The 19333-nt window shown below is 41.8% G+C and overlaps 1 protein-coding gene across 2 annotated transcripts in view; it reads left to right on the top strand.

The window, feature by feature from the left end:
* Nucleotides 1-19333, top strand: part of dazl (deleted in azoospermia-like) — a 172142-nt gene that overhangs the window by 48545 nt on the left and 104264 nt on the right. For both annotated transcript variants that reach the window (XM_072574963.1, XM_072574962.1), the window contains exon 4: nt 12109-12163. In XM_072574963.1, the coding sequence (XP_072431064.1) occupies nt 12109-12163 (55 nt within the window). The remainder of the gene's footprint in view (nt 1-12108; nt 12164-19333) is intronic.

Here is a 19333-nt window from a genome sequence, read left to right as displayed (position 1 = left end):
ATCTGAGGCCAGATATCCCTCACTGCTGAAATGTTCCCTAACTGGAAAGGAACACCCATCTGATGGTGGTTGCAGTGTCCATTCATCTGTTGTTGTAGCGTCTACCTGATCTTACCAATGTACCATGCCTTGGCATCCTTGCAATCAGCGTATGAGATAAGCAGTGTTGACAGAGTCAAATGAGTACCTGGTGTATATATGGTGGGTGGTGTCTGAACAGTAATGGTGGTATCAGTGTTGACCCTGACACATCTTGCAATGGTTGACGTGACAGGATTGCTGAAGGCTGGGCAGTTTGCTGCGAACAATCATCCATTTAAGGTTTGGCAGTTGCTTTAAAAGGCGAAGTGGAGGTATAGGGAAGGTCTTGGCGAGGTGCTTATCCTCCTTGATAACGTGTTGCAGGCTGCGAGGAGCATGGCATAGTTTTTTGGCTCCCAGGAAGTACTGGACAACAAAGGGTACCCTGTCTTGTTGCAGCCGGCCTGTCTGTCTCCTGAGGAGGTCATTACAGTTTCTTGATGAGTTGAGCTACATATCCCCCTCTTATGAGGGCAGGCTTGAGCACTATCACGTGTCCATCACAGTCCTCTTCATCCAAACAGATCCTGTGTGCATGTAGGGTGTGTCTGTAGGGGATGACTGTTTTAATATGTTTGGGGGTAGAAGCTAGAGAAGAGTGGCATTGTGAGGTTATTCTTGGTAAGTCTGATGGGATGACTCTGGACTCTGAAGAGGAGTCACTGGAACAACTATGCAGTGATATCAACGAGTTTCATCCCATCATTAGACTTACCATGGACTACCCTTTAGTATCTGTCTTGTTCTTGGACACGTGCATCTCCATCAAGGATGGGCACACCAGTACCTCACCCTACCGCAAGCCCATGGATAGCCTCCCATTGATACACTTGTCTAGCTTCCACCCTAAACATACTAAAACAGCCATCCCCTACGGACAAGCCCTATGCATGCAGAGGATCTGTTCAGATAGGGAAGAATGTGACGGACACCTGATGGTGCTGAAGGATACACTCGTAAGAACAAGGTACGATGCTCAACTTATCGATTGCCAGTTCTGACATGCCTCAGCAAGAAATTGACCTCCTCAGGAGACAGACATGGATTGCAACAGATGGGGGTACTCTTACTTATCCAGTACTTCCTGGGAGCAAAACAGTGTTCTTTGCAGCCTGCAACATAATATTGACGAGGATGAGCATCTCACCAAGATCTTCCTTTAAACAACCATCAAACCTTAAACAGACGATTGTTCACAGCAAACTGCCCAGCCGTCAGGACAGCATTGACCACAGCACTGTATGACCCTGTTATGGCAACCACTGCAAGACGTGTCAGTGTGTCGACATGGACACCACCCACAGTGTACATGGCAGATACTCTTGTGACTCAGCCAACGTTGCCTATCTCATACGCTGCAGGCAAGGATGCCCTGAGACAGGGTTCATTGGCGAGACCAAGCAGATGCTACGGCAATGGATGAATGGACACCACACAACAATCACCAAACAGGGATGTTCCTTCCCAGTCGTGGAACATTTCAATGGTCAGGGACATTTGGCCACGGATCTTTGGGTGACCATCCTCCAAAGTGGACTTTAGGATAGGCAACAATGCAAAAAGGCTGTGCAGGGCCTGATAGCCAAGTTCGGTACCCATGAGAATGGTCTCAACCTGGACCTTGGGTTCATGTCACACTACAGGTGACCCCACTACATTACACGCTCACGCAGACCCCCTCTCATACATGCATATGCAACTCCCGCACTATCGCCCATGCGCACACCCTCTGACAGGCTTATACTCCATCACGCCCACACACACCTACTCATTTACACTCTTGTGCGCTCTCACACGCGGGCACATACACATACAAGTCTCTGGGTGAATTTATACTTGCCGATACATCCTGTTTTGCTCCACAAATGTGCAATCTGCAGACAGTTAATCCATGTAATATTTTATAAATTCCACTTTGGAAATAAAATCAGTCTGACTCAAGATTGGGATACAGACAGACTGACTTCACACCTTTAGTGCATTGTCTGAGCTGAGATGTCACCTTTCGTAATAGAACATTAAATTATCTCTGGGAGGTGACTTGAAAGAAGTTCTGGAATAAGCCTGCAACTTATTCTAAAAGATGAAAGACTTAACAACAATCCAGGTTTGTTCAATACATCATTTCAGTTGCATGACACTGTAACCTTTTGCTATAAATTGTGTCTTATGATGTTATGCTCCACAAACACCACATGAAGGAGCAGCACTCAAAGCTAGTGCTTCCAAATAAACCTGTTGGACTATAACGTGGTGTTGTGATTTTTACTGATTTCTTTCAAATAAGTCTATATGCTGTGATCTTAAAACAGTGATTAAAAAAAAGTTCTTGCTATTTCCTGTTCTCAAAAGCTCACAGATACCACGATACTTCACCAGATGCCGTTTTCCTGATTGCAGAGTATAGATGGTTTGCTGGTGCTCATTTGAGCACCTTACCCTTAACCCTTCTTAATTTTTAGGCACATTTGTTATCACTGTCCAGCCTGATGTTTTCCAACGCTTTTCCATATCTGTCTGGATTTATCCGAATGATTTCAGCCCCAACTAAGTGAATATTCTCAGCATATCTCCAGGAAATGTTTCTTGTTCCTATTTACCATCGTCAAGATATCCTGTGGACTTATCTTTGACCCCTTTCACATTATTCATTTTTGCACGTCGATAGTATCACTGCATGTACTGGTCACTTGCAGTTTGTTTGCTGATCATACTCCCCTTGCTTCTCTCAGTTTTACTCTGAATCCCCAGTTTCCTGCAGGTTCGCAAGGCTGCCATCTTGACTCCATGTCTTGCCTCAATTCCACTTTCCTGCCTTTCCCCCAAACCCCTTTATACCTTATTGATTCAAAATATGTTTATAGCCTGGAATATCCTAAGCAGTCCAACCTTAATAGTTTTCTGCAGAAAAGAATTTCATAGATTTACTACCCTCTGAGAGAAGAGTTGAGGAAGAATTTATTTTAAATGGGTGATCCCTTACTGAGATTATGCCCCTGGTCCTAAACTCTGTCTCATAAGGAGAAACAACCTCTACATCTGCATTGTCAAGCCCTTTCCAAAAATGCATGATTTCTGTCTCCCCCTCATATTCATTTCTAAAATGAATTGCACTGCCAATTTGTTCAAATTTATGGAGCCTTCAGGGCTTATAGAGGAGCCAAGTGTTACGGCCATATTATTGGGTCTGTTTATCTCTGTTACATAGTGGATACTTTGTTTAATTAAACAAGAACCGTCAAAAATCATTTTAAAAAGTACAGTCATAGAACAAACCCTTTGATCTAAGTAGTCCATGCCAACCATGTTCCTAAACTAAACTAGTCCCACTTGCCTGCATTTGGCCCATGCCATTCCAAACCTTCCTTCTTGATGTACTTATTTAAATGTCTTTTAAATATTTTAACTGTACTTGTATCCACCACTTTCTCTGGCAGTTCATTCCACATATGAACCATGCTGTGTTTTTAAAAAAGCAAAGTTGCAGCCCGTCCTTTTTTTAAAAATGTTTTTGCCTCTCTTTAAAAATATGCTCCCTAGTTTTGAACTGCTCCCACCCAAGGGAAAAGTCTTGCTATTCACCTTCTCTATGCTTCTCATGATTTTATAAACTTCTATAAGGTCAGTCCTCAACCTCGTATGCTTTAGTGAACAAGTCACAGCCTATCCAGCTCACCTTTATAACTCAAACCTAACATCTTGGACTGTTTTCTGAACCTTTTCCAATTTAATAATATCCTTCCTATAGGGCAATCAGATCTGTACACGGTGCTCCAGAACTAACATCCTTTACAACCTTGCCTTGATGTCCAAACTCCAATACTCAAAGGTCTGAACAACAAAGGCAAGCGTACGAAATGCAGCCTTAACCACCCCATCTACATGTAACACAAAGTTCAGCAAATTACATACCTGAATCATACCTGCACATTCTCCGTGTCTGCATGGGTTTCCTCTGGGTGCTCTGGTTTCCTCCCACAGTCCAAAAAAATGTGTAGGCTAGGTGATTTGGCACTGCTAAATTGCCTGTAGTGTTAGGTGAAGGGTTAAACGTAGGGGAATGGGTCTGGGTGGGTTGCTCTTCAGAGGGTCAGTGTGGACTTGTTGGGCCGAAGGGCCTGTTTCCACACTGTAAATAATCTAATCTAATCTAATCTGAATCCTTGGGTCTGTCTGACAGCCCTACCATTAATTGTATAAGTTCTACCTTTGCTTGCTTTATTAAAATGCAATATTTTGCATTTATCCAAATTAAACTACATCTATCACTCCTCAGCCCGTTGACCCAATTGATCAAGATCTGTTTGTAATCTTAGCCTTCAATGTCCACTGTACCACCAATTTTTTTGGTGTCATCTGCAAATTTACTGACTATATCTCCAAAGTTAAATCCTAATCATTTATATCTAGTAGAAAGTTTGTTTTCTGTCGCCCAGACTGGTTTGCAGTGCTGTCATTTTTATGTAAGGATGTTGGTCCATTTGTTTCTTATTAGACATTTTTCCTGAGGTTCTCAGTTTGGTTTCAGCCTTCCTCATAATCTCAAGTACTTGTTGGACACTAAGATCGCCAATTTAACTTATTTGCCCTGAGCACGCTATTTAACCATTTAGTAAATTTTAATCCAACTTTGATTCTGGCACCCATGATGATCATGACAGTTATTTACCTTTTGATTAAACCATGATGTTTAATGTTTCCAATTTTTGTCCCCAATTCCATTAAAGATAAGTGATTAAAAAAATCCTGGATATGATCTGACAGTATTTGACTTTCTATTAGAACTAGATAGTTAATTTCTAATATGTATTAAGTACAGAGGCAAGGAAAGCAGTGGAAAATTGGGGATGGGCGTATGTGCAACGTCTGTAAATGGGTCAAAAGCAGGACTGATTAAGATCAAAGATGCTGGTGCACAGTAAAAGACGTAATAAAACAAATGTATTTTGTGAAGTAGTTAGAAAAACGGAAATCACCAACAGCTGCCATCCCAAAAAGTAGTTAAGTTACAATTTGAAATTAGTGATGTCAGAAGACTGGAAGCAATAAAGTTGCTCATTTGGAATATGAGATACTATTAACATTGCTTCTGTTGAGCTTTGTTGGAAAATTGTTGCAAGTCAGGGACCGGAGTCTAGGACCTGGGTAGGTTGAAGTTTAAATTGACAGTATTAGAAGCTCAGGAAAATCCAGATTGTGAACCATTTACCCAGTTTGTGTAGTGCTTAGTCCCGATTGCAAAGGAGTGTGTATGTTTTGGACAAATTAATATGTGTACTAAACTGCAATATTTACTTGTTGAACTCAGTGTTTGGGCACCGGGATATGAGAAGGCAGGTGATTAAAAGGGCAAGTGCTTTATATCCAACACTTGCATGCAAAGATGTTGATGGAGGAGTGAACCACAGTCTTGTAGGAGAATCTGTCTTTTCAGAAGCCTGAAAAGCAAAAGGCTGATTTGTATGGTGTTGGCAATGGTCCATTGAGTGCAGAGGTGAGTAGGGCAGTGGCCTCAGGATTGCTTTTCTCTCTTGTCTTCAGAATTCCCAGTCCACCCAGACCCCTTTGTTTGGCCTCCTACCTTTTGGATATTTTTATTATGCTATCGGTAATTCTCATCAGCTAGTTCCACTTCAGTGGTCCCCTGTGAAATGTACATCTCTCTGAACTTGTAACACTGTTTTATTAGGTCCATCCCTGTCACCATTTGACTTGTTGTCGAGAGCAGCGCCATTGTTTACCAAATCCCCAATTTCTCTGAAAGGCTTAATTCCACTCTTGCAATATTTTGGACCATGACTCCTCCACTTAATACCATGCCATCATTTCTTTGACTCCAATTTTTTTTGTGAACTCTTCATTCATCTCCTGTTCTGGAGACTGTCTGTGTCTGTCTGTTCCCCAGCCCAGCCTGCTTGCTGCTGCTCCTCAAGCTCCAAGATTGGGGTTTCCAGAGTGCACTGATTTGTACCAGCTTGTTCTTATCCAAGAAAACTGACGTATCCCTATCTCAACTATTTTGACTTCCATTCGACAATTGGATTTCTGCTGACATCCTCTGCCACTTTAATATGTTCATCTATCAGACAATCGCCATTTCACAAACTCCGAGTGCTGGTTGGTTTATTGTGCAGCAGTTCCTTGGTTCTGACAGTTGGCTTATGTAGTGAGATGTGGTATGGTGAAAAATACAGGAGGCAGATGCTTCAGAGGCGAAGGAAATTCTGATTTTATTAAAACAAGCCCAATTGAAAGTATGTACAATAACTGAAAATAATGAATATTTCAGTATTACGGATCAAGTGAAGTAAGACTTATGACGGCTAACTAGCACCCCATTTATCCCCCTCAGCCCTGACTTGGTACTGTAGGTTTAAAATTAGAGCTTTTAATTTCTGGGTGATGGGAAAAGGAGGAGAAAGAGAAAACACTAATCCTACAGTCCTATCCTGCATCCCTTCCCCAGGGGTGCCCTGCACCATTGGTCCCAAAGCCCACCCTTCCTACCCTATCTGAGTTGGGACAGAGGGTCTCTGACCTTATGCTGACCCCTGAAGTGGCTTCTGTTGCCTTGGACGGTGGTGGATGTTGCTGGTGCTGCTTCAGTCATTCCTCTGCTCTCTGGTTGCCTCTCGTTGAAATGCAGAGGTTCATGGATGAGAAGATTGTTTACTCTCTTTTCCCGAATCTGTGATGCTTGGTCTGTGATTCACTGTGACTGGCTGTGGCTGATTCTCTCGACTCTGTGAATTGAAGCTCCCCAGCTATGCTGAATGTTGGTTCCCCTCATCTCCCATCAAATCTGGATTCAATTACTGAGCTGCTGTTCCTCTTCTTGGGCCTGAACAAGCCTCCTGATTATTAGATTGAGATATGAATGCTTCTCTGATTTAAAGTGAATGGGTTTCCAATAGTTATGAATGTTCAGTATTTGTCTTGGATGGATGTAGGATAAAATTTTACTGGTAGTGTGAAGACCTTCAAATTCAAGGCAGATATGTTTGCATGTAGTACAATGGTGTGGAATGTTGAGTATCTCTGTCTGAGCAAACTGATCAAAACTTGAATGGCTTTGTAATTTTGAAGGCTCCAGAATGTCTGTTGTTTGTTCTGCAGGCTGGTGTTCGTTGCCTTTAGCTGAGGTATTTGTGGGGGTCTTCCTTTAACTTTAGCTAAACTCTTGTGCCAGACAGCTTGCATATTGCCTAGTCTGTGTCAGCCAGAGAGCTCAATGAATCTTAGTTCAAATGTGAATTCCATGAACTCCTTCCCAAGTTCAAAGGGTTTTAGTCCAGGGTATGTAATGGGGACTTTTTGCCCCGTTTTACTCCAAAGACCAGCCTTTACACCTATCCACTATGACATCCTTGGAACATCTTCACTACTTCCTTAATTGAAAACCTCCTAAGTCTCATCCATCACCACACCCCAGTAGTGGCTGAAGTTTCCTTACTGAAGACCATCTTTACTTCAAATTAAGTGCTATTTCAGGACCTTGTGTGGTTCCTAACTTTGCATTAAATATTTTTTCTTCCAGCCGTGTTCCCATTTTTGCACTTGGGTTAATTGTATGTGTATCCCACCTTGCTCTTGCCCAAAGTGGAAAAAAGTAATTATTTTTGATCCAGTTTTAATGTTTTAGCTCATGATATGATTAGATTAGATTAGATTAGATTCCCTACAGTGCGGAAACAGGTCCTTTGGCCCAACAAGTTCACACCGACCCTCCGAAGTGTAACCCACCCAGACACACTCCCCTATTCCCTACTAATGCACCTATCACTATGGGCAATTTGTCATGGCCAGTTCACCTGACCTGCACATCTTTGGACTGTGGGAGGAAACTGGAGAACCCAGAGGAAGCCCACACCGACACTGTGAGAACGTGTAAACTCCACACAATCGAGGCTCCACACAAGGCTGTAGAATCCATATCTAACACTGTTTCCTTGACTTCTGTGCTTACAAATGGAAGGCTGAGCCTTTTGATCATTGCTTGCCTTAAACTTGTTGACTTCTGCAGCTATCTGGATTATACTGTATTTCATTTGCCTGGTTTCTCTGCCAGGTCTGTACTGACAATGTCAATTTACGAATTGTGGTTCAGATATGTTCCTTTTAGAGTCATAGAGATGTACAGAATTGAAACAGATCCTTCGGTCCAACTCGTCCATGCTGACCAGATATCCCAACCCAATCTAGTCCCACCTGCCAGCATCCGGCCCATATCCCTCCAAACCCTTCCTATTCATATACCCATCCAAATCCCTCTTAAATGTTGCAGTTGTACCAGCCTCCACCACATCCCCTGGCAGGTCATTCCATACCTGTACCACCTTCTGTGAAAAAGTTGCCCCTTAGGTCTCTTTTATATCTTTCCCCTCTCACCCTAAACCTATGCCCTCTAGTTCTGGACTGCCCCACCCCAGGGAAAAGACTTTGCCTATCTATCCTATCCATGCCCCTCATAATTTTGTAAACCTCTATAAGGTCACCCCTCAGCCTCTGACGCTCCAGGGAAATCAGCCCCAACCTGTTCAACCTCTCCCTAAAGCTCAAATCCTCCAACCCTGGCAACATCCTTGTAAATCTTTTCTGAACCCTTTCAACTTTCACAACATCTTTCCGATAGGAAGGAGACCTGAATTGCACGCAATATTCCAACAGTGGCCTAACCAATGTCCTGTACAACCTCCCAACACCTTTACTCAATACTCTGACCTATAAAAGAAAGCATACCAAATGCCACCTTCACTATCCTATCTACCTGCGACTCCACTTTCAAGGAGCTGTGAACCTGCACTCCAAGGTCTCTTTTGTTCAGCAACACTCCCTAGGACATTACGATTGTGTATAAGTCCTGCTAAGATTTGCTTTTCCAAAATGCAGCACCTCGTATTTATCTGAATTAAACTCCACCTGCCACTTCTCAGCCCATTGGCCCATTTGATAAAGAGGATTTTTCCCCTTGGTTGGATGTGGGGTGGGGGCGTCCACTTGCCACTTCTCACAATCAGTCCACTCTCTCCAAGAACTGTAAGTGACTCTCCTATGTCCTCGTTCTCCATATTCTGAGCTTCCTTGTTCATTTGATTATTTTCTGACAACCTCTGCATGAAACCACCAACAAAGACTTAACCTGCCCTTTTCCTCGACCATTCTGAAAGGACTAAACCCTCTGTGACATTCCAGTTCTTTCCTCGATTATTTCCAATATTCCCTCCCTGTCACTTGCAAGCACAGGAAGTTTTTTTTTAAATCTCCAGCCTTACTGCCTCCAAACACAGTTCAGATCTACTCCTTTCAGCTCACTATATTATATAATATCAGCAATGGCTTAGTTGGTAGCACAAGGGGGCATAGCTTTAAATTAAGGGGGGGTAGATATAGGACAGATGTTAGGGGTAGGTTCTTCACTCAGCGAGTCGTAAGTTCATGGAATGCCCTGCCAGTAGCAGTGGTGGACTCTCCCTCTTTATGGGTATTTAAGCGGGCATTGGATAGGTATATGGAGGATAGTGGGTTAGTGTAGGTTAGGTGGGCTTTGATCGGCGCAACATCGAGGGCCGAAGGGCCTGTACTGCGCTGTATTCTTCTATGTTCTATGTTCTATGTTCCTCTGAGTGGAGGTTATATGTTTAATTCATATTGCAGACAATTCACCATAAGAGTGCAAGTTGACAGACCAGTGTAATACCGAAGGAGTGCTAGCAAATATTTATCCCTCAATCGATATTCACCATCTAATTTTTATCACATTGCTAAAAAAAAGATGCATTTTCTTGAAGCTTTTTGACTTTGCTTCCAAATTGCCTTGATGACAATGCCCAAGTAAAGGGAAAACAGCATTAAGGCTGTGAGATGAGTATGATTTCTGAAGAAGGGCTCATGCCCGAAACATCAATTCTCCTGCTCCTTGGATGCTGCCTGACCTGCTGCGCTTTTCCAGCAACACATTTTCAGCAGATGAGTATGATTACCTGGCAAGTCGACACTTGGTAGAGATGTTACCAGAATGAATGTGCCAATTAATTGACAAATGTTCCTTACGTTTTAAATCAGACATGTTGACTTTTTTAATGCAGTTGCCAAAGGAATAAACCAAAAAATTCGGTTGCATTGAAACAGACCAGTGAATATGTTCTTTATTTCTGCAAAGAGCAATCTTCATGTATTAATATGCAGCTTCCAGTGTTGTACGACAAGCCTGACTGACTATCTTGAATTGGTTGTCAACAGAACCCTTTGCATTCTTGGACGACATTTGTTACATAATCCTAATAACCATATCACATTGAATGTTCAAGGTTTTTGCATATACAGTGTGTGGTTGAGTACAGTCAGTGCATTTCTTATTTCAAAATTTAAACTATGCATAGTAGATCTATTCTTAGAAGATAGTCTCAACAGCAAAGAGCTTTTTGTACACGTGTGTCTTGAATTTATAATAGCAAGAGTATTTTAGTTTTATTCCCAATATTTTGGAGATCACTAAACAAAAAAAAACCCAAAAAATGGATGCTGGAAATCAGAAATAGAAATTGCTGGAAAACTCAGCAAGTCTGGGAGCAGAATGTTGATGAAAAGTTTCAGAAAAGAAACTATAGGGAGTTGCTGGAGAGACTGAATAAGCTGCGGCTGTTTTGCCCGGGACATTGGAGGCCAGGTGACCATATAGAGTTTATAAAATCATGAGGGACATGGCTAGGATAAATAGACAATGTATTTTCCCTGGGGTGGGGGAGTCCAGAATGAGAGGGTATAGGTTGAGGTTGAGGGTGAGGGGAAAGGTTTAAAAGGGACCTAAAGGGCAACTTTTTCATGCAGAGGGTAGTGAGTGTGTGGAATGAGCTGCCAGAGAAAGTGATAGAGGCTGGTATAATTGCACCATTTAAAAGGCATCTGGATGAGTATATGAATAGGAAGGGTTTAGAGGGATATGGGCCAAATGCTGGCAAATTGGACTAGATTAAATTAGGTTATCTGAACATGGACGAATTGGACCAAAGGGTCTGTTTCTGCACTGTACACCTCTGTGACTCTATAATTGACGATCAGTCGTCATGAACTGGCATATTCTCTGTCGCAACGCCATTTCTAGTGAGCTTACTAGCCAACCAATCAGCAGTCTCCTTGTATGATAAATGTTGTCCTCCCTTTATTTCTTGAGAATTGTCCTGATGATGCAAGATGAAAAGCTTTGACAAAACTTATTTTTTAAACGATATTTAATTTGTGTGCTATTAAATGACTAGTCGTTATTATAAAGCATTTGCACTGCATGTAGGTTGAATTCTGTCTTTCCTTTATTAGAACAATCACTGTAGTTCAGAGCTGCTGAATTGGCTAGAAAGTTCTTTGGTCGTTATGAAGCAAACTTTATAAAGGTCTTTTATGTGTAGCTTACAGTATGAGCAGACTAAACAAATTGGGTTACTGCCTTTTGGAACACCACTATGCAGTCTACAAGTGTGATTTGAGCTTCCAGCTATTTCTGTCATTTTAATTTTTTGCTTCACCTATACCCTGGCCCCCATTGTCTCGTAGACTTCTAATGAAGATCAATATAGTCTCATCTGACCTTTTCATTTGGGCATTTTATTTCCAGACTTTACTCTGTTTAAACCGTTTCAGGTCATAGTCGCAGCACACTCCGCCCCCAACATTTCTCAGATGATAGTTGTTGGTAATTGTGCAATTTCCATTTATGCTGCCTCTCTGCATATCTTTGTCACTTTGCTTGTTTTCTCCCCTCTTATTCATCCCCTGTACCTTTTCCCTGTTTTATTAAAACTGGCTTTACCTATCTAATGTTTTTTCCCCCAGCTCTGACGAACTATTATTTACCTAAAATGTTAATTCTCTCCTTCTCTCCGCAGATGCTGCCTGGTGTACTGAAAATTGCCTGCATTTTTTCTGTTTTCATTTCAAAATACCTAATTGGCCGTGATATGTCCTGATGTTGTGAATAGTGCAATAACAATGCCAGTCCTTTCCTTCTCATGTAGTGTGTATTTTTATGTTCAGATATGGCTTTGTCTCATTTCACAATGATGTGGATATACAGAAGATTATTTCTGAAGTAAGTGGATTTTATTCCTTTAAAAATAACCATAATGTTAACAATTAACTGTGGTTTAAAAAGCCTAAGACTTGTTGATTTTTTTTGGCAAATTACTATAACATTGAAAAGCTTGTTGTTTGGTTTAATATTTTCCAGTGCCATCCTCATCAAGATACACTTTCATACAATCTTCAAATAATTTTACTTTGAACTTGCTTCCTCTGCGGACTCAGACTTGAGATTAGAGGCCAAAAATGGTAGCAAGAAAATTTTAATTTGATCAATTTGTCACTTTTCATATAAAAGGAAAAGAAATTATATCCAAATTCTGGTGGGAGTTTCCCACAATGCCCTTTGATGTATTTATGAGGGAATGTATAAGCTCATCTCAATTTTTTTTCAGAAGGAACTGGCCTTTCTATCAGGATGACTCAGATTTCTTCCTTTTTAGAAAGGATTTTGAAACTTTAAGGGATTGTCCATTGAGTCTGCTGGCCACCTGAAAATGCTGTCCATTTTATCCCATTTCCTGACTTTATTTTTCATATAGCCCTACAAAATATTCTCCCGAGTATTTATCACATTGTCTTTTACAAAAGACAATGTTTGAGTCTGTTTTCATCACTCTTTCAGAGCTAATGCTCCACACCTAATTTTTTTTGAGAAAAAGAGCCTCTGGTTTTTGTTTGCTAATTATCTTAAGCTTGGGATCCTTTGATTACTGATCCTCGTGTTCTGGAAATGCATTTTGAAAACCCTTCTAAACCACTTCATAACTTTGAACATGCCTGTCAAATCTCTCCTCAAAGGACTGCTCTTGCAAAAATGACCTCAATTACATGGTTTCTCTATTTTAAAAATAAATTTCCTCTGCACCTTTGCCAAGGCTTTGGCATCCATCATAAAGTATGGTGACCAGAATGGGCACACTACTCCAGCTGGGACCTCATTGTGTTTTTTTACTAAAGTTAAGCATAACTTCAAAATTTTCATTTTGAGGGCAGCATAAGCCAAGATGCATGGGGAAATCTGCTTCACCTTTTACTTTGAGTTTGTTTAGTTGCAGGTAACTCTCTTAAGACAGTTTAGTTACTTAAACGAGGTATAGCTCCAGTTGCTGTTTGGAAGCCTACTTGCTGTTTGGAAGTGAGTTCCAGGATTTTGACCAACTTAAGGCATGGCGCTGCAGTTTCAAGTTAGGATGGTTTGTGGCATGCACAAGAATTAGTCTAGAATTTTACAGCATGGAAAGAAAGCCTTAGGCCCATTCGAGTCCACATCAGGCATTAAACACCTATCGACTCCAAGTCCCATTTGCTGACACTTGGTCAGTAGCACACAACTTGCATGTTGTACTGGGTCCCATCTCTGCCATCCTTTCAGGCAGAGAGTTCAAGATACCTGCTGCCCTCCAGGTTAAAAAAATCTCTTCCTTTTTTAAATCTTCTCCTGCCTTTTGTCATAAATCTATGGTCTCTGGTTATTGATCCCTCCACTAAGTTTTTTCCAATATACCCAAGTTATGCCCTTCATAATTTGGAACCCTCTCTGTCTTGTCTGCCTATAAGAAAAAAACCAACGAGGCACAAGTGAGGACTGCAGATGCTGGAAACCAGAGTTTAAATCGGAGTGGTGCTGGAAAAGCACAGCAGGTCAGGCAGCATCCGAGGAGCAGGAAAATCAACGTTTCAGGCAAAGGTCCTTCATCAGGAAAGGGCTGATGAAGGGCGTTTGCCTGAAACGTCGATTTTCCTGCTCCTCGGATGCTGCCTGACCTGCTGTGCTTTTCCAGCTCCACTCTGATCCCAACTGCCTATCAGAAAAACCAATCCCAGCCATTTTATCTACTTTCGAAATTAATGTTTCAGTCCAAGCAACATTCTGGTGGATCTCCTCTGCAATCTTTCCATTATTTCTGTAAAGTGACAAGCAGTGGGTGGCATGGTGGCACAGTGGTTAGAACTGCTGCCTCACAGCGCCAGAGACCCGGGTTCAATTCTCATCTCAGGCAACAGTCTGTGTGGAGCTTGCACATTCTCCCTGTGTCTGCGTGGGTTTCCTTCCGGTGCTCCGGTTTCCTCCCACAATCCAAAAATGTGCAGGTTAGGTGAATTGGCCATGCTAAATTGCCTGTAGTGTTAGGTGAAGTGGTTGCTCTTCGGAGGGTCAGTGTGGACTTGGGCTGAAGGGCCTGTTTCCACACTAAGTGATCTACAAGTGAACTGCGCGGTATTCCATCTGTGTGACCTAACTAACATCTTTAGTAGTCATGTGTCTGTGGGAATTGTTCTTCTAATTAGCAGAGATTGTGGGTTTGGATTGTACTGTTGAAGTACCCTTACTGAGTTGCTGCAGTGCATTGTTTAGATGGTGCACACTACCATTTAAGGGTATACGTATTTAAAGGTAGTGGATGGGTTGCCAATCAAGCTTTATCTTGGATGGTGTCAGTTTTCTTTATTGTTAGAGCTGGACTCCTCTTGGAAGGTCAAGAGTTTTCCTTGTAAGAGTTGTTGGTGGAAAAGCGCAGCAGGTCAGGCAGCATCCAGGGAACAGGAGAATCTACGTTTCAGGCGGCTTATGCCTGAAACGTTGATTCTCCTGTTCCTTGGATACTGCCTGACCTGCTGCGCTTTTCCAGCAACACATTTTCAGCAAGAGTTTTCCTTCACAGTCCTGACTGGTATCTCTTATAAATGGTGTCAGGAGGCGAGTCTCTCTCTGCAGAATTCCTCACCTGTGATCTGCTCTTGTAGATACTCCATTTTTACAGTTGGTCCAGTTCAATTTCTAGTCAGTGATAATGTCCAGGATACTTAAGGGCTTCAGCACTGGTGATGCCATTCACCATTGAGGTGCATTAGTTTGACTGTCTTGTTGGAGCTGGTCATTGCCTAGCACTTCTATGGCAATGAAAGTTATTTGTCACTTAGTCCTAACCTGGATGTTGGAATACACACGAGCTGCTTAGTACCCAACTAGTCATGAACAGTGCTAAACATTGTGTAATCATCAGCAAACAGCCCCACATCTGACAGTATGTTGAAGGAAAAGTCATTGGACTAACTGTAGATGATTGGGCAGAGGGTGTGACCCCAAGGAATTCCTACTGTGATCATGGAACTGTGATGAGCCATCAGTGTACTTCATCAAAAGCAAATGCAGCTTTCCTTGAGTATGGTGATCATAGCTGCCCAATGGTCTATGTGTGGCCTTAACAAAGCACTATGTATTTGTAGCAAGATATTTGTTCCTATACTCCAATCCCCATGCAATGAAGTCATCATGACATTGTTCCTGATTGATTACTGCATCAGGCTGCTAACATTTTGTGTTCCTTATGAGGCCACACTTGAGTTTCTTTGACCATCTGTATCTAAAATTCCACAGCTTTTTGAAAACAGATCTGCTTTTGTAATCTCCCTATCAAATTGCATAAACTCTCACTTTGAAACATTTATTGTTTGTCTGTCTTTTTATTGCCTTGCTCACTTAACCTGCCTACACACCTGTGTACCTCACTGTGCCCTTTTTGACTGGTTTACATTTCTACATAGCTACTTATTGTCAGCAACCTTAAACAGAGATGGGGAGCAATGTACCAAAGTTATTCATATATTGTGTACAGTTGAGGCCCCAGCACTGACTCTTACTAGACTTCCGTTTTGCATGGGAATTGGACTACAGGAATAAATAAATTTTGGATACAAATATATAGCCCTTTTAGTGAGGCTATGCCTGGATCTCAATGCACAGTCTGACAACTTCATAATGCCCCAGTCCAGCTGGTCTTTGCCCCCAGTCCATTAACCAATCTTTTATCCACGCTAATTTGTTTCCTGTAGTTCCATGAGGAACTGAAGAAGGGCTTATGCCCGAAACGTCGATTCTCCTGTTCCTCGGATGCTGCCTGACCTGCTGCGCTTTTCCAGCAACACATTTTCAGCTCAGTGTAGTTCCATGAGCCCTTACTTTGTCAGTAATATTTTTCTGTGACAGCTTATTGAATGCCTTTTGGAATTCCAGGTATCCCAAGGATGAATAACTAGGGAAACTGATAAAAAGGAGTAAATATTAATTTTTCAACCCCTAAAGCGATGAAGGTTCATAACACAATTTTTTACGCCTGTGTTCAGTTAACCTTGTGTAACTATGATGCTTTACTCTTCCTGTCACACCATATATAATGCAATTCTGCTGCTTCAGCTAAGGCATGCTCACATGCTCTTGTTTGATGTCTTTTAAGTTAAGATGTGGAGGTGCCGGTATCGGACGGGTTTGGACAAGGTTGTATGATTTTTGGCCTTTTAAGTTTTATAGAGTCTCAAGGTCTTGAGAGAGACTGCTCCATTCGAACTTGTGCAAGGATGAATTCTATCATTTGCAGTGGAGGCAGTGTGTTTCCTTTCTTCACGATCTAGCTTGTGGGCCAGCTTCAGTTTATTGCTCTCCAGTAGAGCAATATCAGTTTGCTGATTTAGCAATGCATTCTAAGACTACAATACATCTGTAATGCTTGCAATAAGGTCAGCCAGCTGGACGTCATTAAATGAGTTTACTAATTGGAGTTATTAATCTAGTCCAATCAGGGAGCCCTCACTAACTCTCAAAGGCTGAGTGTCAGAGATACTAACACTCTGGTAAATGACTCTGAACGAGGCAGAACTAAATTCATCAATTGTTCATATTTAAAGAAAAGTGAGACTTTGTGACAAGATACTAGCCTCTGGGCAGTTATTTCAGTGGCGACAGGAGTAAAGCACGATCCTGAAGCAACCCTCTTACAGCAGTCAGAATTCGGGTAAGCATTTCTTATATCAATTTGTTTAAGAAGTTTGACTCATTAAACTTGCTTCCAAGGACTGGACATAGTATGTGGAAGGAATGCATTATCTTTTCTGTACAAACAATATTTTGGCAGATGAAAAGTGAGTAATTCTCCTAACAGCCTGTGGTGTGACAGCTTTATTTTTCAGGAGAGTAATGTTCCCTATGGCACAAGATACTAAAACATTTCAACAATTGATGGACCTAGTTAAGGAATATTATAACCCTAAGTTACCTCTAATTCTGAGACGCTACCACTTTTATTCAGTAATTTGAGATCCAGGGTAATCCATAGAGATTTTTGACTAGATTAAGATGATTGGCAGAAGCCTGTGACATTGGTTTAACCCTTGAATAAGATGTTTAAGACAAGGCAAGACTAACTGATATGTGGAATTAATGATGTAACTATGGAGTAGAAAAAATCCTACTAGTTTGAAGCTTAACTGGACTTCAGCAGGCACTAGATCTAGCTTTAGCATTGGAAAATGCAGCATATGGGTTGCAGGAGACCCTTGTCAGCCTGAGCTTGGGGATCACCACTTGAGTGCAGACAATTGCTTAGCCTCACTCCGGACATACCCTGATCAGAAGGACTGTAGGTCAGCCCACAACAATACCCCAAAACAAAGCCAAGTCTTAGCCAAAAGGTTAAAATTTTCTTCAAGATCTGGGCTGGTAAGCCATTGTTGTGTTGCCAGTATTATGGACTGAACAACACAAGAGTCCTATACATCTAAATTGAGTAAAATAACTCTGGCTGGTATCCAGGACAGTTCATATCCTGGTGAATTCGCCTGCATCTAATTTGGAACAGTTAAGTTACTTAGCATCATCAAAATCAGAACCAATCAAGATAAGCGTTCAATTAAATGATCATGCATTTCAAATGGAAGTCGACACCGTCTGTATCAGTGATCATGGAACCAGTGTTTAATAACACTGACTTTAGATGCCAGTATTTAACTTTGCACAAGGCCTTGACCAGGCTGAAGACCTGTACCGGAATCTTTACAGAATAAAAATATAACTTCAGTTCTGATCTCTTCTGAAAAGCATCTGGTCAGTTATCAGTCCTGAGCCTGATAGGGCAAAACCTGTTTGAGAGAGATTTGCCTCAACTGGAAGAACGCTTCTCAATTAGAAAATGAATGAGTTGATTTATTGTCACATGTACCTAGGTATTGTTTTGTTTGCAGTACAGGCAGATCATGCCGTAGAAAGATCGTAGGGTGATAGAACACAGCAAGGGATACAAAGTTACACAAAATTGTGCAAAAAGCAGGATCAGCATGAGATTTGAGAGGTCCATTCAGAAGTCAAATATCAAAAGAAGCTGTTGAAACTGTTAGTGTGTGTGTTTCAGCTTTTGTATTTTCTGCGTGATGAACGAGGTTGCAAAAAACTATAACTAGGGTGGGAAGGGTCTTTGATTACTTTGGCTGCCTTTTTGAGGTGACGAGAAGTGTACATGAAGTCAATGGGTGGAAGGTTGGCTTGTGTGAAGGACTGGACTGTGTCGCAATTCCAGTTTCTTATAGTCCTGGGCAGAGTACTTGCTATGCCAAGCCGTGATGCATCCAGATAGAATTCTTTCTACGGTGCATCTGAAGAAGTTGATGAGTGTCCTTATGGACATGTTGAATTTCCTTGGCCTCCAGAGGAGGAAGAGTCATCATTATGCCACCTTGACCGTTGCATCAACGTGGGTGGTCCAGGACAGATCTGTAATCATCGCACCTAGGAAATTGAGGCTCTCAACTATCTTCATCTCAGCTCTATTCATGTAAATAAGGATGTGCCCTCCTTGTTTCCTAAAGTCTATGATCAGCTCTTTCAGTTTTGCTGCTGTTGAGGGAGAGATTTGTTGTTTTTTTTTATACCATGCCACCGAGCGCACACTCTTTGCTGGATTCTGTCTCATTGTTTGAGATCTGACCGACAATAGTGGTGGTGTCAGCAAACTTGTAGATGGAGTTTGGATGAAATTTGGCCACGCGGCTGCAAGTGTACAGGGAGTATAATGGGCTGAGCACGCAGTCTAATGTGATGTTAGTGTTGAGCATTGTCGTGGAGATGGTGTTGCTTATTCTCACTGGGATCTGGGGGTCAGGATCCAGTTGCAGTGGTTGGAATAGAGACCTAGGTCTCAGAGTCTGGAGATTAATTTGGTTGGAATTAGTGTTGAAGGCGGAGCTGCAGTCAATAAGTACGCACCTGATGTAGGTATCCTTGTATTCCAGATATTCTAGGGATGACTGTAGGGCCAAGAAGATGGCATCTGCGTTGGACCTGTTGCAATGGTAAATGAATTGCAAGGGATCAAGCCAGGTTGGGAGACTAGAGTTGACATGAGCCATG

This window comes from Chiloscyllium punctatum, chromosome 8 (assembly GCF_047496795.1).
Source record: "Chiloscyllium punctatum isolate Juve2018m chromosome 8, sChiPun1.3, whole genome shotgun sequence".
Taxonomy (NCBI): Eukaryota; Metazoa; Chordata; class Chondrichthyes; order Orectolobiformes; family Hemiscylliidae; genus Chiloscyllium; species Chiloscyllium punctatum.
The sequence above is the reverse complement of the archived record's forward strand: the minus strand, read 5'-3'. Positions and strand labels throughout refer to the sequence as shown.